The 27,966-nt window shown below is 38.3% G+C and overlaps 2 protein-coding genes across 7 annotated transcripts; one reads left to right on the forward strand and one right to left on the reverse strand.

Moving 5' to 3' along the window:
* Positions 1-595: 595 nt before the first annotated feature.
* LOC103719951 (zinc-finger homeodomain protein 8-like) lies at positions 596-3,586 on the forward strand. 2 transcript variants are annotated; one of them, XM_008809440.3, is made up of 3 exons: positions 596-1,758; positions 1,842-1,889; positions 1,958-3,586. In XM_008809440.3, exon 1 carries the CDS (start codon positions 702-704, stop codon positions 1,485-1,487), a length of 786 nt encoding a protein of 261 aa, XP_008807662.1. In that variant the 5' UTR covers positions 596-701; the 3' UTR covers positions 1,488-1,758; positions 1,842-1,889; positions 1,958-3,586. The 2 variants fall into 2 exon arrangements, with proteins under 2 accessions (XP_008807662.1, XP_038986699.1); XM_039130771.1 differs by having other exon boundaries at positions 596-1,889.
* Positions 3,501-27,765, reverse strand: LOC103719950 (ABC transporter D family member 1-like). Of its 5 annotated transcripts, none has more exons than XR_606059.4 (27): positions 27,598-27,765; positions 26,200-26,354; positions 24,902-25,143; positions 22,083-22,368; positions 19,890-20,114; positions 17,377-17,574; positions 16,715-17,169; positions 15,918-16,056; positions 15,750-15,828; positions 13,875-14,113; positions 13,432-13,736; positions 13,239-13,347; positions 13,002-13,160; positions 12,604-12,703; positions 12,415-12,523; positions 11,057-11,147; positions 9,410-9,534; positions 9,143-9,292; positions 8,952-9,024; positions 7,574-7,754; positions 7,334-7,492; positions 6,525-6,686; positions 6,264-6,442; positions 4,718-4,872; positions 4,548-4,600; positions 4,373-4,451; positions 3,501-4,270 (listed from the first exon to the last, which is right to left on the reverse strand). XR_606059.4 is itself a non-coding variant. In XM_008809438.4 (27 exons), the coding sequence occupies exons 3-27, from the start codon at positions 24,961-24,963 to the stop codon at positions 4,184-4,186; spliced, it is 3,987 nt and encodes a 1,328-aa protein (XP_008807660.1). In that variant the 5' UTR covers positions 24,964-25,081; positions 26,200-26,354; positions 27,598-27,765; the 3' UTR covers positions 3,501-4,183. The 5 variants fall into 5 exon arrangements, 4 of the variants coding, with proteins under 4 accessions (XP_008807660.1, XP_017701396.1, XP_026665360.1 ...); XM_008809438.4 differs by having other exon boundaries at positions 6,236-6,442; positions 24,902-25,081; XM_017845907.3 differs by having other exon boundaries at positions 6,236-6,442.
* Positions 27,766-27,966: the final 201 nt, after the last annotated feature.

Here is a 27,966-nt window from a genome sequence, read left to right on the forward strand (position 1 = left end):
AAGGTGTGATTAGGGTCCGCTTGTCTTAAAAAAGAAAAAAAAAACGGGGAACAGGGACCCGCAACGGCATGGGAACAAAAGCCTGACCTGCATCCGGCCGCAGTCGTCCATACGCGGATCCCGTCACCCCCGGTCCACGGATCCTGCCATGGGTCCATCCATCAGACGGCCACCACGCGCCCCCGCCTTCTGCCATCCCACACGTGGTGGGGCCCGGCGCCTCACGGTTATCAAACCATGGGCCATTTGGAGGCGGTGTGGGGAACGATTTAACTAAGGCCAATCGAGCACCGACACGTGAACAGCTACTGCCTACGGTTAGTCTAATCAACGACGTGACTTGGCGCCCTCTCCGAGCAATCCATCAGGGCTTGCCACGTTTCTGATATCACGTGATCTTTCCCTCCGCCGTCTTAAATCCGTTTCACGGTCGGGTAGTCCGCCTTGGCGGCGAGATCCAATTTAATGTAGGTTCTAAATCTTTTAAATTTTGCGTTGTCCTGCGCGACTTTTGTTGTCTACTTTTACCGCCAGTTAGTTTGAAAGGAAAAAGAAAACAGGGGTGGGGATTTCATTTATAAAGGCTTAATTTCTGCGTCGCCCGCAGTGGAAAACCCTCCACATTGGTTTGCTTTAGGCCTAACGAGAAAGCGATAGTGAGAGAGAGAGAGAGGAGGGAAAGGCGGTGGGATTTTTTGGAGATGGATTTAAGCGTGGTGCTGTACGGGGAGACGGGGAGAAGTAAAGTGGATCGGGGAAGAGAGCCGAGGGCGGCGGATCTCGGCGCCAGCGGCGGCGGTGGCGGGGAGAAGTATAGAGAGTGTATGAGGAACCACGCTGCGGCGATCGGCGGCCAGGCGTATGACGGGTGCGGGGAGTTCATGCCCGGAGGGGAGGAGGGGACTCTAGAGGCGCTAAAATGCGCTGCGTGCGGCTGCCACCGGAACTTCCACCGGCGGGCTGGCTTCTCCTCTGGGGACCCTTGCGGCCCGCTCCTCCTCAAGGCGGCTCCGCCGCCGTCCGGGTTCCCTGTCTTCCTCCCGCCACCGCCGCACCCGATGCCGCTGCCCTTCCACGCGATCCGTCCTCCCCCGCCGCCGCCGCCGCCGCAGCCTACGGCCTGTCAGGTAGATCGGAGCAGAGTCGGGTCGGAGACGCCGCCCCGGCCGGAGGAGGCGGCGGCGGCGTCAGAGGGGCCGCGCGGAGCTGCTCGGAAGCGGTATCGGACCAAATTCACCCAAGAACAGAAGGAGAAGATGCAAGCGTTCGCGGAGAAGCTGGGGTGGCGGATCCAGAAGCACGACGTCGTCGCACTTGAGGAGTTCTGCGTCGAGGTCGGCGTAAAGCGTCACGTGCTCAAGGTGTGGATGCACAACAACAAGAATCACCTCTCCTCCTCCTCCTCCTCCTCCTCCGTCGCCGTCGCCGTCTCCGCCGCCGCCGCTCCCAAACCCGACGCCACGTCCGCCCCTCCCATCCGCGTCTAATCCCACTCTCCGCCCACGATAATTAAAATAATGTCGTATCGTCGAACAATAATAACGACTCTTGTTTCATTTTCCCTCGGTTTTCTTTTTCTTTTCCTGAAAAAAAGAGCCGGAGAGATTAGGGGGATTTATTTTATAATATATTAGACGAGCATAGGGACTGACAACCTCCGGGAGGAGCTGTATATTTTGGGTCATTCCATCCGGATTTTCTTATAATATTAATCACGAGAATCCCTTCCTCCGCTCCTAGTTAGTTCTCCCAAGTCAGGTGATTAATATTTTTGAGATTGTTATGATATTTATTTGTTTGTTATGACGATGTTAAAATCTAATTTGAGGAATGTGTTGGAGTTAGCGACCAGCATGGGTGCGGTGCCATGTTTCCTCGTCCGTGACTCCGTGAGTATGGGTGTTTTTTGTGCATTTGTTTGTCTGTCACCTGCTAACCGGACCGGTTTACCGTACAGGGTGTCGCCGGATCTTTGCACCGAGATACTGTCGATCTAGTAGGGTCTGACGGCGACGGGGAAGGGCATGGACGGGGAAACGCGTTTCGTTAGGGCGTGAGGGAGGGGAAACGGGGTTGGAGGGTTTGTTTGCCCGGGTTCGCGGCCCCGTCTGTTTGGGCCCTTGGGTACAGTCGTACAGTCGTAGCAAGCTGGGAAGCGGTCGTGGAGCGTGACAAGGACGCAAGCTACGAGTCTTACACCAGGTTCAAAATTAGAGGCTGTTGCATTTATGGCTTGGTTCAGAATAAATTTCAAATTCAGAACCCAGCTAGCCATCATTTGAACGCAGTTGTTTGATTTCTTTTACTCATTTCTGTTAACCTTATTGGATCGTCTGATTGAAATTAGTTCCTCAATCTCTAATCTTAGATTTGGTCGAGCCCCGAATTGAGTGCCGAACATGGGCTAGAAAGTTTTCATGCAGCTTGAATTAATTGCCATCGTTTTTTCGTATCGTAAATCAGTTCTCCATGGTTTCGTTGGGCTTGAGAGAAGAATTCGGGGTCTCTTCCATATGATGATGATGGGGAAAGCAGGAATTGAGATAGATATGTGCACTGCATACAGCATGATTTGGGAATTGGTTGACTCGGTGCCTCGTTACGCCATGCAAACATTAGCCTGCCTGATGATTAGATGCTAAAAGAAATTGAAATGGCAAAGATCTCTTGAGTGTCACAAAATATTGCTGTAACAGAGATGTGATACTGTTCTAACGGAATTTTGCATCAATTGCCAGATCCTTGGACCCCATGGTCGTCGATACTTTAACTCGTCCCACCAATGCGCGACATCTCAGATATGGCAACCCTAAATAGTTTGGGGACAAGTAGAGCAGTTGCATGGACGTGAGCTTCTTAACCAGACAACTCTCCATGATTAGAATACCATTAATGAGCCACACTGGCTGAACAAGCTTGCATTTCTAACTACACCCCTGGTCTGCAACTACTAATCAAAAGAGAGCTATCAGCTTCCGTCCCACTGAAAAGAGAGTCCCAACATTTTTTTTAGCTCAGTAATCAAATGACAGGAAACCTAAATTCCAGAGCATTTCTCAAATGCAAGGCTTCTGCCCTGAAACTTCCTCCCCATCTAATCAAAATACATACAAACGCTTGGTACACTGAAACGCAACAATCACGCGGATGCAGGTGCCGCAGTCTGACTTGTTAAATAAAACACCTTGTGGCAGGAATAAGAATATCATGGAAGTGACCTATAACAAATTCAAGGGAATAAAGGATTAGAGCAGCTTATAGCGCTGTTGGCCATGCTAATGGGCCAAATTCTCATCCAGATCTAACCCCCTCCCTTGCACCCATGCATCTCATCCCTTCATGTTCCTGAATAAAAATCCTTTTAACTCCTACGAATCCATAAAACTGCGTACATATCTGTGATGCTGGCTGCAAATTCTCATTAGGAGTACAATCAAGATCAGATAAAGGTATTTTTGGTAAATAAAAACACAGAATGAGATACCAGCAGAAACCTCATATGCCCAAAAGAAGTCAAATGTTATTCCAGATCTCCACCAGCTGATGCAATAAAATCTAGCAAGCTCTGATGTGTTAAATATAAAAAGAATAGAAGGTAGGTACAAAAACCAACCGTCGTAATTCAAAGCCCCATATCCATACCGTTATGGAAGTGTAAGACCTGTCAGAATGACTCTTCATGCACCTGATTCTTCACTGCACGAGCTTCAAAATTTGGCAAGGCAAATATTGACACATCTTTCAGTTGATCTGAAATAATGTCAGCTTCTTTGTAGATGACGTATTAGATTAATGGATTGGACTGTACAGTAAAATTCCTCGCTATAGTATCTCCCATTCTTATTGATCAAAGTAAGGAACCCCACCCAACTTTTTTTTTTTTCTTCTTTCCGTCTATGATCTATACCTATAGTATGTACCTTTCTTCTGGCTCAAAATCTCGCACAAAAGAATAAAAGTTCGCCAGAAGCACAAAAGGTCCGAACTTGTGCAGAAGTCCCATCTCACGGTAGAATCTGCATTTACTTACACATCTGGCTTCACCTGTGTTGGCGTATTTCTTTAAATCTCTAGCTGCACCACGGCACTGTTGGCTTTGTCATAACAAGCAAGTCTGATTGCTTCCACAGGCATAAATTGCCCAAATACTAACACAAATTCCAACAAAATATGTCGACAAATTTCACTGATTGATTGCGCATAACTCCCACCTGCCCTCACCGTCAACAAGTTTCAACTCCATGGAATGGAATGGTATGAGGGCAGGACGCTATAGAAAAAGTAAATAAAATAGTTAAAACAACAAATGAGGTAAGGATGATTTAAGCTAAGCTAAAAAATGAACAATAAATGGTGTGGCATCTTTGCTTACTTGGGAAGACGTAATAACTGTTATGCCCATTTCATTTGCAAGTCTGTATAGGTGTTCTTCAACATCGACGCTAATGGCACTGTAACAAGTAAAAAGAGTATTAAGAACCTGATTGGCAGTTATGATTTAAACCACTCAACAAATACATCCACCAAGAACTTAATAGACTGCATACTTTGTGCACTCATCAAGGATGCCAAATTTTGGTTGGTGGAAAAACAACCGAGCCTGGAATTTACATAATTAGCTATGTATTAGCAGCATGAACTCGAAGTATTTGGAAAGGACAAAAAAAATGATGATGATTCCTCAATTATAAGAGTAAAAGTTGAGGATTTGACTCACCATGCCCAGCCTCTGTTGTTCCCCTAGCGAAAGAACATCTTCCCAGTTTGATGTAGCATCCCAACCTTCTCTTTCAAGAAGATAGACTAATCGAACATTCTCAAGAATAGTCTTCAGGTGAGCATCCAGAAGACGAGCAGCATCAGGCTTGCCACCTACACATCATGGTACTGTAAATGTGAAGTATTCTGACATATACTATATAAGAGAAGAAAAGAAAATATTAAACTCTCTCAAGTAACATATTCACTATATAGCACATGATTTTTTTTTTTAAAAAAAAACTGCAAGTATCTATCTTAGGAGGTGCCATTTACTTGTATGTATTTTTCAAATGCAATATATATAACTCTATCATAGCCAACAGCGGGTTCATCTGATTGACAAGTAACAGTGGCATAACATAAATAGGCAATTCATACTTGTTAAATTAGACCAATAACATACATCTGTTGGAACTTTCTCCTCTCTAGCATTTGATCAATGTCTTCTAGTGGTTTGAAGTTGCTAACCAGAGTAATTTTTCAGAAGCTTCTGGAAAATGCATAAACAAATCCAGAAGTATTGTCTTGTTGAGACATGTATTTCTAAAGTGTCTGTGATCTTAAAACATGAAATTCCTGACTGCAAAAACTTTTGGAAATGGTTTGTATGTACTTGAATTAAAAAAAAAAGCATAACCTTGGCATATCTTTCATAATATCCTAATCCTTTCTGCAACAGTGTTCCACATTACAATATATTTGGTTCATTGGTTCAAGTGGTGTTTATAATAAGATATTACAGAATTGTTGAACCAGCTGTTATAACGAGGTTGAAAGAAGACATGGGAATTTATGATGCACTCCATTAGCCTGGTTTGATCAAAAAGGCTATCTCTTATGCACAAAGATCTAAAGGAATTTAAGTATGATTAGGAATCTAAATTCAGAGAATTTTGGGCCCATCTGTCAATGGTAAAGTTTTCCTGTGAGAGTGATGTAGGATTTGAACTGAGAAACTACAGAACAAGGTCTTTTTGAATGTGATATACATATAATTTCACTTGGGGAATCAAGCTTGAGAACTTCCTGCATCAGATGTACATGAGCCATGCCACATTTAAATCCTTGACACCTATATAGCAACAATACAGCATTAGGCATGCGGCCACTTGAAATATTGACTGCACAAGTCCTCAAGGCTGGCACACAGACAAAAATAAATTGAGTACATTTATGCATGCAAAAGCATAGCTATATTCTAGATTTGGCACACCAGATCCAACCCCTTTTCTCACAAGCATGTTGGATCCTTGGCATATGTTTCAGGTCTGTTCGCTACCCATTACCAGATAAGATTTCCTAATTTAGCTCTTTCCTCAGTAGTAATGCAGAATAAAAACAGCTGAATGACACATATTTTAATCACTCCCACATAACTTCGCCCATATCAATCTAAAGCTTAATCATTCCTTTATTACACCGTAAAGCTTCAATTAAATCAACCACTTATCAAAATAGGCCTTTGCTGACTTACCTATATTAAATATTGTGAGCATCCTCACCTCTGCTTCCTCGCCAGAAAGAGGGTATATGATTTGATCCCTTAGAGTCCCCAGACTTGTATATGGTCGCTGGGGAACATAGAACATGCATTGGCAGTGCTTGACAAGTCTTCCAGTTACAATAGGCCACAAACCTCGAAGAACTCTGAATACAGAACTCTTCCCACTCCCATTAGGTCCTTCAACAGATCATGAAAAATAATAAGATCAAGATTGATCAAGTTCCTGATAGACTCAAGATTAAAAGATTATACTATTTACCAGTAACAAGCAGGCTTTTTCCTCGTACGATATCACATGTCAGTTGCCTAGCCAATAGCTTCTGCGATGGGGTGATAATATCCACCTTAGTGAAAGAAATAATATCTTGAGCAGGTGATTCATTTACTTCAGAGGACATGGAAGCATCAGGTAGAGAAATCTCTGCACAGATTGAGGATTGTTCGTTTTCCATCAGGGAACAGATGATAAAAATCCCCAAAGGGCCACATTAATGGCACCAATATATATGAATTTCTTTTTTAAATAAATGGAAAGGGCAAATTGCGCATCTCAACATCCACAGCAGGTATCTTAATGATGAATTCAATAAAGCAAGTCACCAATACATTAAGCAATTAAAAACTGAAATGAAAAATTGAAAGCAGCAGCAGAATGATAAATGCATACATTAAATATGTACAGTTAAAATTCATGAACAATTATGCATTAAAAGTAGGATTCAATTGGATTTTGCTATACGGTTGCTGATATCATCCCAAAGACACCAGACATGAAGAATCCTGTACTTACAATCAATAAATTCAATGAAACAGTAAGTTTAATAGAATAATATAATTCCTAGCAACATTAACCATGTAAAACTTAAAGGTCAGACACCCTTCCGCTCATTTAGCCCCTACATAGCTATCTTGGCAAGGGAAAATTGAAAAAAAAAAAAACAAGAACTTCAACATGACATTAGAAAACTACCAACAGCAACTTTGAAGACATTCTTTGAAAAAGAAAGTTCCAGAATAAAGGTGAGAAGGGGAAATACATACTAATATGATGATCAAAATGAGACTTACCTCTCTGGGCAGCATCAAGAAGCTCCTCCAGCTCAAAGATCCGGTTTATACCACCAGAAAGTTCAAGGAATTTTTTATGCAACTCAAGTATGTCCCCAAATGCCAGAAAACTTTGTGACACTACGGACGCTAAGAAGCGCAATGCATGTGCCAGCTCCCCTGAAAGAATTATATTACTGTAAATATCAGATGACCTATAATTAATGAATACACTGAAATGACCATCATAATATGTTCAACCTTGTGTAGAAGTCAAAGCAGGGTCTCCTTTATGCTCCATAGCATATAACAAACTAAGTCCCCATGTCACATTGTGAGGAAGTTGTTTAGTGACAAAGTCATCTAATATACCATACAGCCATTTTTTTCTCAATAGGATCTTCGAGTGATGAAGCAACTCCCTAAATCTTGAATCAACCATCTGTTTAATGTAGAAAACATGTTTAAAGTATCAAGAGTGACAGAAAACTTTTCTGCATCAGGTATATTCTATGACAGAATGTAGGAAAAGTACAACAAAAACGCATCTGACACAATTACCTAGTGGAAGGTCTACAATGTCAAAATACTTAAAATTAGGCAACTAAGTGAAGTCCGGTTGTTCATATTATCATACATCCTTGACAAGACAAATCCAGAGAATATAGATTGGTAATTTTAGCTTAGTATAGTTTTCATTTCCTCATTAGTACTTGTTTATAAACCGGCTGGTTGGTTGGTCCGAGATCCCAATAAAAAAAAAAAAGAAGAGCGCTATAGCTGTTGCTACGATATGTTCCGGGTTTTGATCGTTAAGCCGGGACTTTCGGCGTGGTCTGCAGGATCCAACACAATTGACGAATCCCTTAAGGGAGGCAACAATTGTGGACCGCCCACACAATTGCCAAGAAATAGTTCCTTTGCACGAGTAAGAAACCAATGTATTTCCATAGGTCGCCCTCATTCCGTAGTTGAGTTCTTTCGCATTTCTTGTGTCTCTCTAAATCTTTTTTGCTTCAATTTAGAGAGAAAGAGCAGATAGAACTATTTAAAAAAAAAAAAAATCGATAGTCAAATGGCTCAAATTCAAAAAATTGCACCTAATTTTGTTTAAACTTATGGGATTAGGAAGATAAAATGCCACTAAAAAGGTGCGGAAATACTTTCCACTCTGCCTATGTGCATGCAGATTAAACTGAGATTTTAGAAATGTTCTAATGTGCAAGATATTCATTCAGGCTAATCTCAATATAACATAGAAGAGGTCGCACGAAGATCAAATTGGACTAAAAGATATAATTTTTATATCAAGCTCTTCAACAAATTATAAGAAAACTACTGTCACAAACACAACATGTATATAAAGACAAAAAGATTACAGCACAAACTCAGCCCAATTAAGCAGAGCAGTCCAGGAAGGTTCTTTCTGCCAATTTGTTGAGCATACAGGATCATCCCTAAGAAAATTATATGCTTGGCATGCTAATTAGATGTAAGTTTCTTATATTATTGTAAGCTTGAAAGAATGATCTGAGATAAAACAAATAAATATGGTACAATAATTAGAAAAAAATGCCACCACAGAAAACATTAGTATCTTGATACAAGTGGACTGTCATGGCATTTACAAGAAACTTACAGCTTTTTCCCGAGAACCACCACCAAAGAAAGCAATGGATTCAGCATGTGTACGGAGTCTTGAGTGCATAAACCTAGCAAAATGGATAAAGCACAGAAAGTAAACTATGAATATAAATAGGAACAAACATGGGCAGGGAGCAAAATAGAAAAACAACAAGATGCATGGAGCAAGGAAGCAACAATGCTTACCTAAATGTTCCCTCAAACTGTTGTTCCCTACTTGCCAAATCACCAAAATCAGGGGTGACACATCTCAAGAAGCCCAAGCCTAGTAACATGTAAAGGTACAATATAGCAACTCCTCTTTGTCCAGTTAAGAGTTTCATTCTCCAAGTGAACCTTCAGCATTTAAGCAACATCATAGACATGTCAACATTTATACCAAGGCTTCACAATGACTAAATCTTAGAAGCCAGACAAAAGTTGCATAGCATATATAACCCAAAAAGTACTCACCAAATAATGTCTACAGAAGGTTTTACCATTCCAGTGACCAATTTTGAGAGAGCACTGGTTAACTTTTCCATGTCATGTGTTATTCGCTGGTCTGCATCAATATTTTTACCTGACATGTGGAACACCTGGAACACAGAGTATTAGATTATGCCTAGATTCAGAAAACACTGCTATTGCAGTGTATCATAAAGGATAAGCACCAAAAGCAGTTCAAGGAATAACTTATCATGTAATATGATCAGTTCGATGGAATTTAATGTTGATAGCTAATGCTTATATGACTGAAGGTGCAAAGAAGACAGCATGGAAGCTTATGGGAGGGAAGAAAAGAAGGGCTCGTCCCCATGCTCCTCTCTGGTCACTTTGGACTCATTTGGTTCACGGGAAAAGGATGAAAAGTGTGGTCAACAGCAAAATGAAGAAAGACCTCCAGTTTGGTTGGAATTTTCAAAGAAGAGAGATGAGAAAGTAACATTCGTATGGAAATAAGATTTTCATGTTTTAGGAGAAAGAAAAACCCATGAGGGACATAAGAAAGCTACTTTTCCACTAGTTAGAAATTGGGATCCCTTTTTTTCCAAAGCTACCCTTAAGCCATCAAAATCTATGGAAAAGGTCTTTCCTTTTATTAAGAGTATAATAGATATTTCACACAACTTTCTCAAGAAAGTAAATGCTCAACCAAACATAAGCCACTCTGGAATATACCAATTTTCCATTGTTAACCAAACATGCCAAAACCATTTTCCCAGGCATCATATTTTCAAGAATCAGCTTTCCAAAAAAAAATATTCCGATGAGAAAAAATTCTTCCTGCAAACCAAATGAGTCCTTATGATTCGCCTAGTTGGACTACAATCATGGAAAACAAAAGAGGGATTTGGAAAGGAAAGAGTCACGCATGAAGTTCAGGCATTTAGAGGTGTTCCTGGTTGAAGGACTCCTCATTCGTAGATAGGATAAGGCTATCCATTCATGGTGGATTTTCTTTTCTTTCTTTTCTTTTACTTTGTGTGATGAGAGTCCTCACTAAACGATATAAACTGTACACCCTTTTGTAATTTGTAATCTATATTCTATTTTCTGCTGAGAGTCCTAACAAATACTCCATAATAAACAAGAGCCGTCTAGCGACAACTTAATGGTCAAGTTTTCTCGAGTGACCGAACCAAGTTCTTCTTGTCCCACATTTGTGTTTCTAAGACCACTAGAAAATCCGCTAAAAAACTCTTTGAAGTAATTGACCCTTCATAACTTAATGATAAGGAGCCAACCTTGTCTATGGAATACACAAGTTCCTAACTTTTTAAAGTATGCTGAACTAAAAAGTTCAGCAGGAACTAAAATCATAGATAGGTTCAAATTCAGCACTGAACTAAAAAGTTCAGCAGGCTACAATTTCAGTTCCTAAGTCCTGTCTAGTTTAAAGATTCTCTCTGCTAGCCTTCCTGCATCACATAATTAACAGTTTAATGACCCCCCACCACCACCACAGAAAAGAAAGAAAAACAAATGTCTAGAGAAGTCATGCAATCCTCATTGAGAAAGGAAATACTTCTTTAAATTATCAAAGACATCCTCTAAGTTACAACAGGACTGCAAATAATATTTACTGTAAGTGTCTTAATTTCATGGAGAAAATATTACCTTGTAAAAAGCATTTCTTTTCAAATAATATTTCAGTATATGTTGAGTCAAACGAATTCGCCATCCAAGGGCAAGCTTGGCCGTAAGGTACCTGTAAACCACAAAAGCATATTTTACAAAGGAATGTTAAATTATTACTTGACACTTCCTTACTCAGCAAAGATAGGTAAATTCCAATCAGAAGTGAAAAACAATTTATGATCATAAAAGAGTGTTGACAAGAAAAAGAAGTCTGAAACCTAAAACTCATATATATCATTTGCTATAGTATTGGAACTAGCCCCAAAGAGTTGCATGAGAAACAGTAAACACTTAGAGCATTTAAGATGCACAAATGATATTTTATCATGTGAAAATGTACAGCAATCAGAAACAATATATAACAGCAAAGGTCGTATAAGCAGGGAATATTCAAAATCAAATGAATGGTGCATATAACATGCATGGAGGAAACAATATGGACTGCATGCTTTATGACCATTTCATGGCCGTTCCAATAGAATATAGAACAAATAGACGCAAACAATTATATATAAAACCATGAACGGCCTGAAGCCAGTCTCTTATAAAAGCACTTGTTTGTTTAGCAAATCTCTCAATCAATCAAATTAAATTTACTTAGTCATTCAGTCAGTCGCAACAACAGATCAATCATCAAATTCATTCAAGTGTTATCTACCAAATCTCTTGGTGTTGTGGTATACTGCCAAATGGCATAAGATAACAAACACGAAGTCATCATTGCTGAAAAAATAGGGACAGAATAGCAGTATTTTTCTTGCAAAATCATGTTCCTACTTGTCAATATATATATATATATATATATATATATATATATATATATATATATATATATATATATATATATATATATATATATATATAATTTCTAAGAAGATTCTTGCACCTTTTCCTTTCTAAAATGCTATGATATTAGCAAGTAATTGCTAGGAAGCAATAGCAAGTCTTCTTTTTATTTTTAACAAGACACGAATTAAGGCTTTGAAACATAGGCGTGTTTTACATGCTATTGTTGGTTTCTTGACTGGGTGAGGCATCCAAGACTAGGAAAACCTAAAAGGCTTGCCCCTGAAAGGCTAAGCACAAATTTTCTCACATGCATACATCTCGGTATTGGCGAGTGTTTATTCATAAGCATTGTAATCATGTAAGGAAAAATATATAATTTGTGATAGAAATACAAACAACTTTTACACAGAAGCAAAATATCATCTGATGGGCTCATACAATTGGTCATTTTTCACTGATTAATTTGCGATTTTCAAGAAATAGAGAATGTTTAAATCCTACAAGCAGGCAATGTCAAATCTCAACAAAACAAAAAATGAAGTGCATACCTTAGTGATGGAGCAACAATGGAGGATGCAGCACTTTGAAGAATGCTAATGCCAGTTAATCTAATAAAGGCTGCCTTGTCCTGCTCCAAGACATACTTCACACTAGTCCCTGTTAAAGTTAAAAAAACAATCAAGGAGACAGTTCACCAGTTGTTTTCTGAAGGCCACTTATGATAAAATTTCACACACCATTCAAAGAAGCAATGCGATCCGAAATCCATGTTCTAGACACAACAAGTAAAGCAACTGCAAACAACTGTGCACCCTGTCCATCCAGCAGAGTGGGAACCTGGAAATGAAACCGCCAAAACGGAGAGCACATAAACACCAAATTTATGCCAGCTCATATATATCATGTACCTTCAAATATCAATGTTCACAGTAGTGGTGATTGAATTGCTTCAACAGCATTTTTGAAATTTAATTTAGTTTTCTCTGAATTATTGTGATCAATCAAATTCTAGAAGACATGCATACCCGCATACATGCAGGCAAAAAAAGTGGGGAAAAGACAGTATAACCTTTCTGGATTCTAAATCAAGCCAAACAAGAATATTCAATTGGCACTTCTGGAGGATGATGCTTACCAGTATTTTAAACATTGCAGCTACTTTAAGCGGTAATGTTCTTGGAGCGCTCTGTAATTGTGGAACCATGGGCAATGGAACATTGTACTGTATTTCAGGAGATGATGCTATCACCGCTGTTGAATAAGAATGCCCCTTGGATTTTGGTGATGCATTGTCCTGCCAAATGTAAGCCATGAACAAATCACCTTGCACAAAATCCAGAAATCAGAAGATAATATTCTAATATGTCAAAACCTTTCTGCTGATAGTAAAAGCTCTTTGAACAGCCAGCGCATAGCTTTGACGATCAGATTCAGAAGATTTTAGCAGATCAGGCGCTTCATTAGAAAATGATGGACCATCCCTGCATCACTCAAGAAAATATAGTTTCAGAATGTTTGAAATATGTCATTTAGATAGAGTGAAAAGAAAATTCATTGGCTATAACCTCTTGTACTGAACACTCCACCCTCCTTCCCCATCCAAGGACAAAACTATGTCATGAAATGCAACTAATGCAGGGCGGTGAGATATAGTAATACATGACGTCCCCATTTCTCGAACCTTAGCACAGAAACGTTCCTCCATATCAGTTGTGACAGCACTTGTACACTCATCAAGAATGGCAAACTTAGGCTTATGGTAGAACAACCTGGCCATTCCTAGTCTCTGTTGCTCACCAAGGGATAGTTCATCACCCCAGTTAATTACCTTGTCAAGGGGATAACGTTCCAGCAAGTACTCAAGGTCAACCTGCCAATTGGACAATGGCTAAGATTACTTTTGTCTCACCATTTGTGAAGTATGGAACCATTACGATAATGCAAAAAAATTGCAATATAAAACAGTTCAAGAAATTGAGAGGATAGGAAAGAGTTTGAATTAATTTACATTTTTCAGCAGCTCAACCATTCCATCATGTGTAAGTGGTTCACTCTCATGATCTGCTGTAAGAGGATAGATTAATTGGTCACGAAGTGTTCCAACAGCCGTATATGGTCGTTGCGGGACATAGAAGATCTCCTTATTGAGATCAGAACCAAACCCAGGTTTTACAATGTGACCAGCTATTAGTGGCCAGAGGCCTCCAAGAACCCGGAAAAGGGAGCTTTTCCCACTTCCATTTGGACCTGAATGAAAAATAGGAGAAATGGATAGGCTTTTGATAACCAAAAAGAGGCTGTGTTTATTTGCATGTGTTGGTGGATATTTATGCAGATAAATGTCAATTACAGCATAGATCACAAGCATATCAGAGAAAAAATCGTTACAGAATAGGCACATGCCGTAATCAAGGGTTAGTTTAAGGTTCAAGACTTGCAGTAAGTCAAACTAAACTAACAATGAAGACCCAGCAAGACAAGCAAATGGTTCCTGATAGCAGATACTTCAAATATAAACAGTGATAACTAATTTCCTATACAATTAGGCAACTTAGATGCTTCCAAGTTAAAAGTTGCAGACAATTCATCAGATTTAAGATATTTTTTACATGTAATTGAATGCTTTGAGAGATCCAACCAATATATCAACAATATCTGGTATTAGCTTTTAAAGATGCATACCAATTATCCCCTACTACAAAACAAAAAAAATAAGTTAGTAAGGGAAAGAGAGAATTGGTTTTACCAAGAAACACTCTGAACCGAGAAATACACCCCATAACTGAGAAATGGTCCTCCAATTCCGAAAAGGGGCTGAACTGAGCAAAACCGGGCAAAACCGATCGATCCCAAAAAATTTCAGGTAGTACAAACTGGTTTGGGACTATCTAAGGTCCATCCAATTTAGGGTGATCTAAGGTCCAAGTGGTTTTTTAATATAAATTCCCCCACTCAATTCTCTCGGTTCAGGCCCATTCAGGCCACTTACCAATCCAAACAGCCATTTCACCCAGCTCTGCACTGGTTTGGGTAGCTACAGCCTGAACCAGGCGGTTCAGGTACTTGCTAAAGGCTGCATTAAAAAAAAGGAAACCTCTCCAGGTGTCCATAAATACATATAGGGTTACATGTAGACATAAATATTACAAAATGCAATATGGCAACACCATAAAACTAATACACCTTTGGAAAAAGCAGCAAACTACTATCTTTTGTTGATGTCAACGCTTCTTAAAACAGGGTTTTTAAATGTTAGTTTCATAAATGGAGTTGTACTCTAGGCAGAAAATTCAGTGTGCAAAACATGTTGGCGACAAAGTAACATTCTTTAAGCCTAATTATTAACCATAGAGTTTCTTTGCAACCCTTCTAATCATGAGATGATATATCACATTCCACCTATGTTATAAGCTTCTCAACCAATATAGACTCATTTAGCAAGTTATCCAAAATGTACTTTATTCCCTGAGTATATTTGGTTGCTCAGAAACCTTTGGAAAAGGAAAAGGAAAAAGAAAAGGTTTCCTAGCTAAAGTTTCATCTAGCCTTGACTAACTTCCATATTCTTTTAGTTCCACATCATCCAAACAGCTGAAAAAATCATTTTCCGAAAAACTTCAGTTTTGCGAAGTGTTTCTCCATCAACCATATAGAGCCTGAAAACTAAACCTCAAAAATTAACCACAAGAAATAACTACAGATATTGGAATCTCATGTTACAAAATAATGATAAATTTAAAATTAATTTCTAAACTCTGGTATAGATTTCTGAGTAGCAAGAAAAGTCTGGAAAAAAACATAGTATGCGGATTCATTATAATAACCTTCACAACATAGACCAATTCTAGACATTGTAATAGAAAAGTATAATTAAGAAAAATACCTGTGATCAGAAGATTAGAACCTGATTCAACCTTAAGACTCAGATTGTCGACCAGTACATTTCCTTTTGGCGTAACAACCTGAAAAAATTGTTATTAACAAAAAAAAAGACAAATATTACAAACATAATTGGAAAGTGATTTGTAATGTTTCAGTAAATTTGAGCTACCTTGACATCTGAGAACTCAATATAACTTGCTTCACTGATATAATTCCCACTAGAGCTATTTCGAATTGATGATCCGCCCTGAATAGAAGATAGATCTCTAGAGACAACCATCAGCTCATGAATGCGGTCTGCATAACCACTGTCACAAGAAACTCAGTTGGAAAGATATCTCCACGAAATGGCACATGAGAGTTTCAAAAGTTTCATGTCAAAATTTATGCTTTGACAAACCTCTAAACCAGAATTTGGAAAGGATGTAGAGTAAATTGTTGACTACAAAAAGCTACTTCAACTCTTCAACAGAAAATATATACACAGCATAAAAACTATGACATGTTTCCAAACAATGATGTGCATGACAATACAAACTGCACATTAGTAAAAGCAAGTTAATCTATGCATATTAAGGAAGAAATGAGGATTACAAACTAGAATAAGCATAAACATCAATCAGAACTTGAAGATTTAACTCAGGCAAAGGACTGTGCAGCAAAACAACTTATATCTCATATACACTCGGTGCAAACAACATCACTAACGCCACATTTTGGGTACTATATAACCCACTAGGCACTAGTCGGTAAATGTAAAGCATATATGTAATAAGCAGAGTTAAAAAGTGAACACATTGAGATTGCTATCTTAGTTCTTAGAGAGAGCCTTCAGCCACCAACAAGATATATGTTACCTAGAAGGAAAAATTACTTGAAATATTTTATTACTATATAGACAAGTAACATTCATGAAAAGTGGCATCATCCTGTCTCCAGCTTTAGGCTTGTGGATTGAGAAATAACCTGAGTCGATTCAACCGTCGAGAACTGATGGAGAGAGTCCCAAAGGATTGAAATAGTGAAATTATCACACTTGTATGATAACGAAGTTTGCTCAACATATCTGCTCTTCCCAATGTCGAAGCATCAGGTCGAAGATTGCCGGCAAAAAAGGGTTCAATAATCAGGATAACTCCCACTGTAGCACCAAGGTATTTTAAGAGAAAATCCTGAATCATTCCAAACCACCAATTGTCATGAAGAACAAGATTCAAATGATTAATGAGAGTCTTGAATTGCTGTCTAATATGGGATGCTTCTATGTTCTCTCCCCCGTAAAATGCAACACTTTCAGCATGGGTCCTCAACCGTGAGTGAAGCTGCCGATAATCCCCTTCCAATTGCTGCTCCTTGGACATCAATTTCCCAAATGCAGGTGAGAAGTTTCTAATCATAGATCCTGCCCCTAGTACATATGCCTGAGAACTAATAATTAATTAGTACTGTTAAGCTACTTTGTAGATAACACATAATTAATAATAGTCTTAGGTTATTTGAAGAGATGCATATTAGCTTGCAGCATATCTTACAGGGATAGAAATACCTGTGAGAAAGAAAATGAAGACCAACAACAGACTTGTGAGAAAACTAACTTATTTGATATATAGAAGAGGAAGAAATTTTACCAATATCCAGAGCACATATTTTGGACTTGCGTAGGAACAGAGGCGCCACGTATATATCAGGCCATCAGTAACTGATGTGAGATCATCCTGTATAAGGTCACTCAGTTCTGAACAGAATTTTGGTATGTCGCTAGCAATTCGTTGCTCGGGGTTGGTGATACGGTCATCGACATGAGAGATTTTGTAGTATACCATATTCTGCATATCAGAAATGGATCGTATGGGGAAATTTTTGGAAATACATAAAAAGACAGTTTGACAAAAGAACCACCAGACAAATATGCATCTAAAGCATTTATAGATGACAAATAATTCAGGGATAATTATGCAAAAGACAACAAGGGTCAGTTAGAAAGGCAAATTCTGTATTATTGTCATATTATATATGGAACTAATGGGTTTCTAGTGATTAAAATATGTGAATTTATCATATATAGTGATAGCATACAAAATGTTGTTTCTTCTGAACTTGTGGAAAAGTTGAACCTGAAAATGGAGTGAAAGGCATATCCTTATCTGTTCATGGCTGAATGACTATGATCGAATTGTCATGAAGCATCAATATCTTTTTGGATTTTCATTAGGGCATGATTATGTTGAAGAAGTCTTATGTAAAGCAGTTCTCATGTCTGCAGCCCATAGCCTTTTGGGACGTCCTTGGTTGTTTAGGAAGGTCAAGCATGACGCATACCATAACATTTACTCCTTCCTATACAATAGTAAGCAGCTAGTTATGCATTCTATGAAGCCTATAGCACCACAATGAATTTGAAGCAATCATAACTTTCATGGTGGATGATAGAGAGCAAAGGCACTGAAATATTAGGGCCATATCCTGACGGAAGCCAACTAAGCCAAGCAATCAAGCTTGAGGGCGAGCCAACACAAAGTGGAAGTGATTGATGCAATCAAATTTCTTAAGTTTCTAGTTGCTAGAATTTTATTTTTTCATTATTTTCCATTCTAGTGGGTTGATAAATTGTAGGATGTCGTTCATAGGCACTACTTACACTACACTACCATGAATAGTAATGGATTGATTTGGGGTATTTTAGTCAGTGTTCAAGTCTCTTTTACTTGATTAGGAGGCTTAATGTGAGTCAAGTTTGTCCATGTTTGGAAGGTTGTTAGGAGTTATTTATTTCTTTTTAAAGGGGGGAATGGGCAGTTGGATAAGGTTCTTATACAGCACTGTGTATGCTGCTAGAAAAAACATAGGTTGATTTATCTGTGATTTAATAGTGGCCTAAAACCTTCTTCTTTCTCCCCTACATCTTCTATTCTTCTTCGCACTCCTCTTTCCACCCTTGATAACTCTGTTTCGACTATCTTTTCCACCCTTGATAACTCTGTTTCCAGTATCTTTTATGCTAACCTGCTGTTAAACAGCAGATATATGACTGATAATCAGATCTGTAATCAGATTTGAAGCCATTTCATACCAACAATCAAAATACAGGTTCCAATCTGTGTGTGGAATTCAGATATGGACCTATTCCTTTGCTGTGTAATTATGTGTGATCTCCAATTCCAATTAGGGCTTACATCACTCAGCAAATTCTCTCAAAATTAGCAAATATAACAACTATTGGAACCAAGATATATACCTCGGCAAGGCTGAGAATACCATATTTTCCAACAGCTTGAGTCTCTCCTCAAGATCAATCTTATTAGACCCCTTCTTCCATAAGACATCCATGGATGATTCAATTGAGATTTCTTTCCCAAAGTAGGTTTAATGATAAGATGATATATTTCAAGGTCTTATCATAAATCACACCCAGTAATCATGCAAAACTTTTCAAAATCCGAGTTTCTTTCTTACTGTTCTTGGCAATATCATGTCTTTTTCCCTTCCTGAATGTACTGAGGAATTTCTTGCTACTTTATTACTTCTTATCATAATAAATAACCCAAATATTTAGGATGTTATTCAGCTAAATTTTTTAAATCATATATAAGTAGTAGACTGCTTAATTTTGCAGGCTCATGTTCGACAATATACCATTATTTCTTTCGCAATGCTGCTTATAGTCCTCAAGCATACACCATGTGTGCATATTAATGTTGGAGGTCACATCACCTGGACCTGGTTTAAGGATCGCATAACCATAACCACCAGCAACAACAAGCTTTATACTGTTTGAAAGGGTTCATCTTATTGTCCCTTCCGTTCTCTGACCCACTTTTTAAGAACTTGTCTTTTTTAAATAATTGCAGAAACATTAAGAATATTTTAAATCTTCATTCATATGATTCCTGAACTGTCTATCTCTGTCATTTCTTCTAGAATTGTAAAACTCTTATACCGGCCATAAAACCTGCCCATGGCATATACTTACATAAAAGTAGCTTCATATCCATAACTCCCAAGTTTATTTTCCCTACATAATATGTGCATAATTAAGATGGAAATTCATAAGTCTAAGGCAATGCATTACACTAAAATATAAAGATCAAAAGAAAGAAATCAAGTGTTCTAACAGCCAAATGGATCAAGAAACCATAGTTACCTCGAAATAATCAGCATGTATGAGCTCTGTTAGTATTTTCCTGAACCGCAAACTTAAGGCACCTGTCAAGTACTTTGAAGTAGAAAACAAAGTAGACCGGAGAAAACATAAGAGAATATTTTCAACAATCAGGCGCAAAAAGGTTGGTACACGCCGAAGAAAAGCAGCTCGAAACAAGAATCCTTGAACTTTTGCCAATCGATTGCTCAAGGCAGTTCTCAACACCTGCAATAAAGTTTGATTTTAACATTCTCTCACAAATTGGGTAATAAGTCAATATAGTAATAGCTATCTCCATAGGCAAAAAATTGATTCCATTCAGGAGCACTCTGGTGTACTGGATATATGAAAGCAAATCTTAGTAAAGGTGGAATGCATCAAACATCAAACAGCTGAAGCTGAACTAACTACATGTACTGTAACCACAAGGTTCCAAAATATGGATAATAACAGAAAAATCCTGCATGTGGAGTTTACTGAATATCTATCTTTCTATACAATTAAGCCAGGATGAGAAAGAAAAAGGCACATTTTAATTTTAAATATTATAAAAACCTAAAGCATTAGGATTCTAGGGTTCTTGAATGGGGGACCTTTTCCCAAAATCACATCCTAGATGACTAGAGCTTGGTGGTTTTCTACAAAGTTCCAAAGATTTGCAGCTTAAATTTAGTGCTGATTTTGAATGAGGATGTCAATCCTAGACTTGCAGGTGAATAGAAACTTAAGAGTTCAAACAATATAGCCAATATAATTAAGCGGCAGAAAATTATAACTTGTACAAGCATCACAGGGAGCATAATGGATTGACAGATGTTGAAGCCATGGATGAAATGAAGGTTGGATGTGATTAAGTGAATTATTTTACTGGGATATGCTAGTTTTTGCCATCTCACATGACAATGCCAAAAGTTTCCTAAACAAAGGCATTCTTACCAAGCCATAACACTTCACATCCAGCATAGATCTCAACAGGGCATTATCAACTTAGTGGTTGCCGCTTATGGCTATTCTTTCCAAAGTCACTATAGAAGCTTCCAAGTTAGTGAAGGAGCACAATTGGTCCAAAAGTGAATGAGAATATACACCTGTCCACTGGGTTCACATTTGATAACAATGTGCATTCCATGGTATGGCATGGTTCAACATCAATCAATCATCAATATTCAATACAACGGGCAACTTGAGGGAGATAATTAACTCGTCTTGCCAATGCCACTTCTTTATTTAGCGGACAAGATGACAAGCAGGATGCATCAACAACAAGATTCTGACCATCTCTGATTCTTTACTACCTGCAGACAACTAAAGGCTGTAGATTATCTAATGATTCTGGGTTTGTTCTGCACCATAGTTGAATGAACCCGTCAACTTGTCATTATCAGAGACTGACAAATAGCTGGGCTTGAGGATGGATAAAAATTTTGTAGTAATTCATCAGAATCATGGACTACTCCTTTGGTCTTTTAGGTCCAGCATTATTTTGCCATTGCTACGGGCTATGCTATCCTCAAATTATCTAGTCTGTAATATGGGGATCTTAGATGACTCGCAGATTACATTTAGAAACTAGGAAATTTCTGAAGTGAATTACTCTGCAGTTTAACATGGCAAATGCAATGTTAAATTTGCTAAGAAGACTGCCTGTCAGACTAGTTCATCAGTGAAACTCTAGGGGGAACCTTCATAGACTAGGTGTCAGTCAGTTGCTCCCATTTTACTAAGTCTTGGACTTGTTAGTTCTTCATGTAATAGCAATTTCACTTCCACTGATTTTTTGTTTCTATGATAAATATTTATTTACCATTAAATAGAAAGAGCCAAGGAACCTGAACAATCAGAGGCAAGGATATGCGGATCTTATCCAGCAATTGGCTTCACAGAGACCAAAAACTACTAGATCATGCAAAAGTACGAACAAAAACATAGGCACTAAGAAAACCATGGAAGCATGGAAAAGAAACAAGGGGGAAGAACAAGGCCCAACAAAGAACAAGGAAGTCAAATGCCACTTGATATCGACAGTGATCGGAAGTACTGCCATGTGATGGCTATCACTATTGTGACTAGCATGAAATAACTGTCACCATTTTAACTGGGTCACATGCTATAAAATATATGTTCAACATAACTTTCCAAGAATCAAATGGCATGACATCTACAGTCCAAAAATGTGAAAACAAAAAAGCTCACCACTGTGGCCACTAATGCCATAAGATTGCGCATTCCCGTTGGGCCTATCCGTGAGAGCAAGATTGCGGCTAGAACATGTAGAGATCTCAATCCCCTTTTTTTATGCCTCGATGTCCTAATTGATTTATCATTTGCACCATTCTGGCTCAAGCTCTCCTTATGCTGACCAGGTGTAGAGATGTTACAAGAAGTTTCTTGTCTGGGGGAGCTGCTATGCCATCGTGACTGCATATATGCAACAGTTCCACCAGCCACTAGAACACCTGAGACTAATGCAACTGTTCTCCTGTTTGATAGCATATACTTTAGATGCCCAAATAATACTGAGGACATAGAGGGCATGTGTTTCATTGTTCTTTGTGACAAAAGACATTGAGTACCAAAAAATATACAATCCTATTATTTAAGTTTTAAGTACATGACAATTACGTCACATATAGCGAAATAGGTTTCATAATAAATAAACAAACGGAAAGGATAAAAAGCCTATAGAAGATTCAAAAGCTAATAGAAGATTCGAAGGCCAAAATTATAGGACAAATTTAATACATGTAAAAAGGTCTACTGATTCAACAAAAAAAAAACGTAAATAAATGTTATAGAAACTGCAGACATGAGTTATGTGCAGAGAGGGTGTCATGTAGCACATAAAAAGCAAAAGGAATTGGAATTCAGACTGCAACTTCTGAGTGTTACCATAACCATAGCAACAAAAAAAAGATCTATTAGACCTATTTTGGGTATTTTTCATCAACATTATTATTACCACAGCTCCCCACTTTGATCCAAGTTTATTCAAATTCTTTCTCACTGCTTCCTTTTAAGTTTGTTTAGAAGTCGTTGCAGTTCTAACTCTCCAGCACAACACAGGCCAACAATCTTCATTAACATTATCATACTTTCCTCTGAATTTGTACTCCATCAATTTATAGTTTAACTAATGCCGTGCTCTTCAGTTATCAGTTCAAAGGCATGTAAATAAGACAATTGTCACAGTTTAACCATTTTTTCTTATACACATTTTGGTTTTTGTCATATGACCTTCTAGCACTAAAGTATCGAACAGGTCAAAACATTAGAGTGTACTATTACAAAGGACAAAATAATATAATCACTGATACAAAGTTAACAATATAGGTCACCATGGGCAGAGCCAATTTGAAGATAGGGAGGGCCATGGCCCTCCTAATACTATCTTCTACTAGTTTATAGGCTTGGCTCCTCAAGAATCCACACCTGGCCCCTAATTTTAAGATGTCATATTGTTAATGCAATCAAATAAACAGAAAATAGAAAAAAAGGAAGTCACACGCTGAATTAACTAATACTCATAATGCAGGATTGTTGATAAAGGTCATTAGAAACTTGGACCGCATGTGTCAAGTGTCTGGTTAGGACTTAAATGTACGCCCTCATTCTGGATTGAGGCTACATCCACATAGGCCTGCTCACCTACATCTTGTAAATAATAAGGTCCTTATGCCTATGTTTGATCTTCAGTCAAGTCTTTGCTGACATTAGTCTTATGACAAGCTTACATAACTATGCACTCCAATTTTGTGTCACAACTATATCTTGCTAATATATACAAAGGGACTAATCAATGCTAGTACAGGGTTTATATTGAAAATCTCTTGCCAAGGATACTTTATTGTTACTATAGTACACCTTATCTGAGAAGTGTACATAATTATCTAAATTCTAATGCTTTTACAGCTCATATCATGATGCAGATAGATATTAACCTTCATCACCTTGTTTAATTAACTGTTGCAGAACTTTTTTGTCAAAATATTTGCATCCATACATTCCAAATCTTGTTCACGCGGTGAGCCAATTTGTCAGTTAACCTCACTCTATTGCAGCTCTTTTGGCATCCTTTGATACTTCTAAGGCATTTTTCACTTGTCTTTTCTTTCTCCATGAATGATGTACAGACCCAGTCCAAGTTCATGAATAATTCAACCAAAAGTTGGTCCGAAGGCCCCAGACAATCCATAAGTTCATCATATCTAAGCAATTGTCAGCCCCTATGTTTTCATGCCAGCATACTTGCAGCTCCTTAGCACACTCTAATCCAAAGAAGACATTCTCTACAGCTTTTGGCATTTGCTTAAATGCCAATTTTATAACTCATATGGTAACCTAAAGATATTTTTGTTCTTATAGTTTTCAATGCAGTCAGTTTTAAAGAATCCTGTGCAATATTGTTAGTCAAGAGAAGCTTGGAGAAAGGAGTTCATAAATCTATTGTCTATCTTGACTAAACATCCTGTTTTGACATCATCGTATTCTCTTTTTTCTTGGATGGTTATTGTAGTTCTTGTTTAAGACAATTTATGTATTGAAGTCCGTCACAGGCTCACAGCATAATTTGAGTACAGGCCTTGACAAAACGGTAAGGTTGCTCCATTATGACTTGGGTGTCACAAGTTCGAAACATTGAAATAGCCTCTCAACACATAAGGGTAAAGCTATGTACAACTGACCCTCCCTAGTCCCTCCAATGGCATGAGCCTCATGCACTTGGACGCCCTTTTCATCACTGCATGAATTTAGTCACTCTCTTCTTAACATGCAAGAACATTTTAAGAAAATTTGTAAGTTACAAGTTCTTGTTGCTGCTGCTGCTGCTGCTGCTGTTGTTTTCTTTCTTCCTTCCTTCCCTTCTTTCTTTCTTTTTTAACATGTGTATGCGGGGATTGTGGGGTTAGCTCAAGTATAGTCATAGTCACTGAGATGCAAATGAGGTAATGAAGCATCCTTAAAAAGCCAAACTCAGGGTATTGCAGAAACACGAGTAGAATAGCTCCACAAACCTCCTAGAAGCCAGAAGGCTGCGCCCATGCTTAGTTAACAGCAATAATTGCAGAGAAGGCATGTTTTAAAAATAATTTCTCCAAATAATTTATTGATCAGTGAAAAATATCACTTCCAGAAGGCAAAGGCTGAATGTAAGAAAAGGAAGAAACACTGTTGTGGGCGCCCAAGGTTTGACCCTGTCGCAGCAGAAAGAGAAATGGAAAACAATGTCAATTTTTTCCATGCCAGTAAAGTGCACCTGAACAAAGAAGAAAGTGTTATGAAGAGCATTAAATGATAAGGTCATAAAACGGAAAATAAGAAAAGCATCATTGCGAGTGTCCAGATTATCAGCCATCTTTTTGTATCAATCCTAAAGGTAGCATAAAATGAATGAGATATTTTTATCATCCGTCATTATATAAAAAAAAATTATATTCAAAGATTCCTACACATGTAGGTGTGATTATGCTCATTAACTGGTTCATTTAGTTTGGCCAATGAAGCACAATATTCAAAAAAAGGGGCATGCAAAAATAGTGCATACTTTTGATAGTGATAATTTTTGTGCTGATTTATTCGTCGCCTCCCAAATGTTCCAGACTCAGGAGAGCTAAATTGAGATGGAAAAGAAAAGGAAATCCTGCTCATAGTAAATGGGTGCTTCTTGCTTGAGGCGAAGATATTTCCTATAAACATGCTTCATAGTTTACATACTGTATTTTGCTTAAGCTATGTTTTCTAAGAAAAAATGGTGAGAAAAAGTGTATAATCCTGATTCTGCATAGATCTGTGTCAGCCAAATTGATTTTACATATCAATCTTCATACTTAGCGCATCTAGTCAGAAGCAGAAATTGCTTAAGATGTACTATGAAATTACTTCTTATTGGTTTTCATTTAAAGCTTCATGTCATCACAACTATGAGCTTAAATACTCCCCTTTACCAAGTTATTCATGATGATTGGAAATTACAGAAGGACTCATCAATTTCTCCAAGTAATTCATTACGGCCATTCCTAGCTCCACAAGGCAAACTCCGAGATGCATAAAGCATATCAATTTTTTTTTTCAATGGACTATTTATGTTACTGAAAATTAAGGTAAGATTGGATATGATTGAGACGTTGAAATTTATGAAAAATCAAAAAAATTAATACAAGTGCCCTCTAGCCACTCTTTCTTCCTAATTCTTCTATAGATCCTAGCAACTTGAATAAAACTGAGATAGAGAGCAAATGCATGGGAGCACTAGAAATATCTTAGACTGATCAATTTTTCTTAAGCAATACCAACTTGGAAGGAATACCAATACCTGGGCCAGCTTAAAAATTGAATATCGCTGCAAATAGATTTCTGGTCCACCATAGCATGTGTCCTTGCATCATTTTTTATCGTATTCATAAGATTGTTTGTCATTTGCATTTATTAGGTTATTCCGCATCGGCCTTATATCTCACTAGAAGAAACCTGTGCAGATGATTAAGAATATGTAATGGTGAGAAAAGAAAATCATGGTAATGCAGAAAAATATAGGAAAGAAAAAGGAAAAAAAATGAAAGAGTGGCCAGGCAAATGAAGCATGAAGCACGGATAACAAGAATGAAAAACTGAAGGCGTTATCAAACCAATGAAGGATGTCATAAAACTCTAAGTGTCAGCATATTTGTGGAACCATTGCCACTTGAAGAATCATAAACCACAGCTTCCAATGTCCATGACCATGTCTGTCAAAATTACCCAAGACTAAAAGAATGCTAACCATATCATATATGCAACCAGAAATTCAGTTATAATACTAGAACTTACTGGGAAGTCTTAACATCTACAACTAGTTTTTATACCACAGTAACAAGACCATCTTTCAAGAATGGAACAGAATTATGGCCCATGAAGTTAAACATGAGCACGAATAAGGTGGTAGTTAGGTTCCTGAGATAGATGCAAGATAATTGGCAAAAAAGTAGAGCTAGAAATGAGCGAAGTAAGGAAGTTTATGGACAGCACCTATAGGACAGCTGTCAGGAGAGGTATAGGCATGGTTAAATTGTCGAGGGAGAGGCATTCTTGAATTTACAGATGCCATCTTTTTGCAGAGTTTTGGCACTGGACAGGACAAGAAGGCCACATCGAATCTATTATTTTTTAAAGTTGGACTTTTCCCATAAAACAGTCGTGTTTCTTTTATAGGCAAACAAGAAAATGAAAGGGTCTCTCTCTCCTCCCTCTGCTTTTTAACTTTCTTTCCAACGTTCGCGGAACAGCTCAGCTTCTGATCCAATCCTTCGTTTTATCGACAAACTAGGGAACAAGAACGGGGTTTGCACCACTGATAGTAAAACATTTAAAAGATACAACTACTTACGGGGTGTTGCTGCTGTGAAAGATTTCTAGTTTGCCCCCATCGAAGCTGGAGGCAGACTACTCTAACTATAAAAACAGGAACAATATCCCGTTACTAGCTGATACCTCAAATCCCCATTCAATCACAATCAACCCCTCTTCATCAAAAACTAACGACCTCGTTCTCTTCCAAAGAAATCAATAATGATTTACGTAATTTAAATCCAATAGCCAATTTCCTTTCAAGCGATACACGATCCAAGATTCCGACAATCAAACCCCAAAACAACAAAAAAGGCCAAAGAAATCCACGCCAGAGAAAGTGGCAACGAAAAAATCCAAGAAAAAAAAGAGAAATGGATAATCTTACTTGCATCAGAGACAGTGTAGTTGACGATCGACGCCTTCCAGAAAGGCTGCAAGAAGGCGAGGCCGATACGCTTGAAGACCTCCTTAGGGTTCCCAGAGGCCAGACAGAGAGGAGAGGAGAAGGAGAGGAAGAAAAGGGAAGAGAGAGAGAGGGGCTTGTTCGTTTTGGTACAACGATCCTAGGCCCTGTGAGCTCGGACAATTTATATTGAGTTTCGGCAACGGGGTATGATACTCCGGCCGGTGGATTTAGCAATCGTGCGACCGTGACGTCACGAAAGCGATGTACGGTGTGTGGAGAGGGAGTGTTTTTGGTTGCACGCCACGTGGTGACCTTATCGTTCACGGCGAACGATTACAAGTTATCCCG

Source organism: Phoenix dactylifera, chromosome 10 (genome assembly GCF_009389715.1).
Source record: "Phoenix dactylifera cultivar Barhee BC4 chromosome 10, palm_55x_up_171113_PBpolish2nd_filt_p, whole genome shotgun sequence".
NCBI classification, from domain to species: Eukaryota; Viridiplantae; Streptophyta; class Magnoliopsida; order Arecales; family Arecaceae; genus Phoenix; species Phoenix dactylifera.

What these genes read in the sequence shown, in the direction of transcription:
- LOC103719951 (XM_039130771.1), top strand. Translation starts at nt 702, where the DNA reads ATGGATTTAAGCGTGGTGCTGTACGGGGAGACGGGGAGAAGTAAAGTG.
- LOC103719950 (XM_026809559.2), bottom strand. Translation starts at nt 24,963, where the DNA reads ATGCCTTCTCTGCAATTATTGCTGTTAACTAAGCATGGGCGCAGCCTT. An exon ending in ATTGTTGCTCCATCACTAAG is followed by an intron (nt 11,148 to 12,414) that starts GTATGCACTTCA and finishes TGTGGTTTACAG; the next exon opens with GTACCTTACGGCCAAGCTTG. An exon ending in CCTTCTGTAGACATTATTTG is followed by an intron (nt 9,293 to 9,409) that starts GTGAGTACTTTT and finishes TAAATGCTGAAG; the next exon opens with GTTCACTTGGAGAATGAAAC.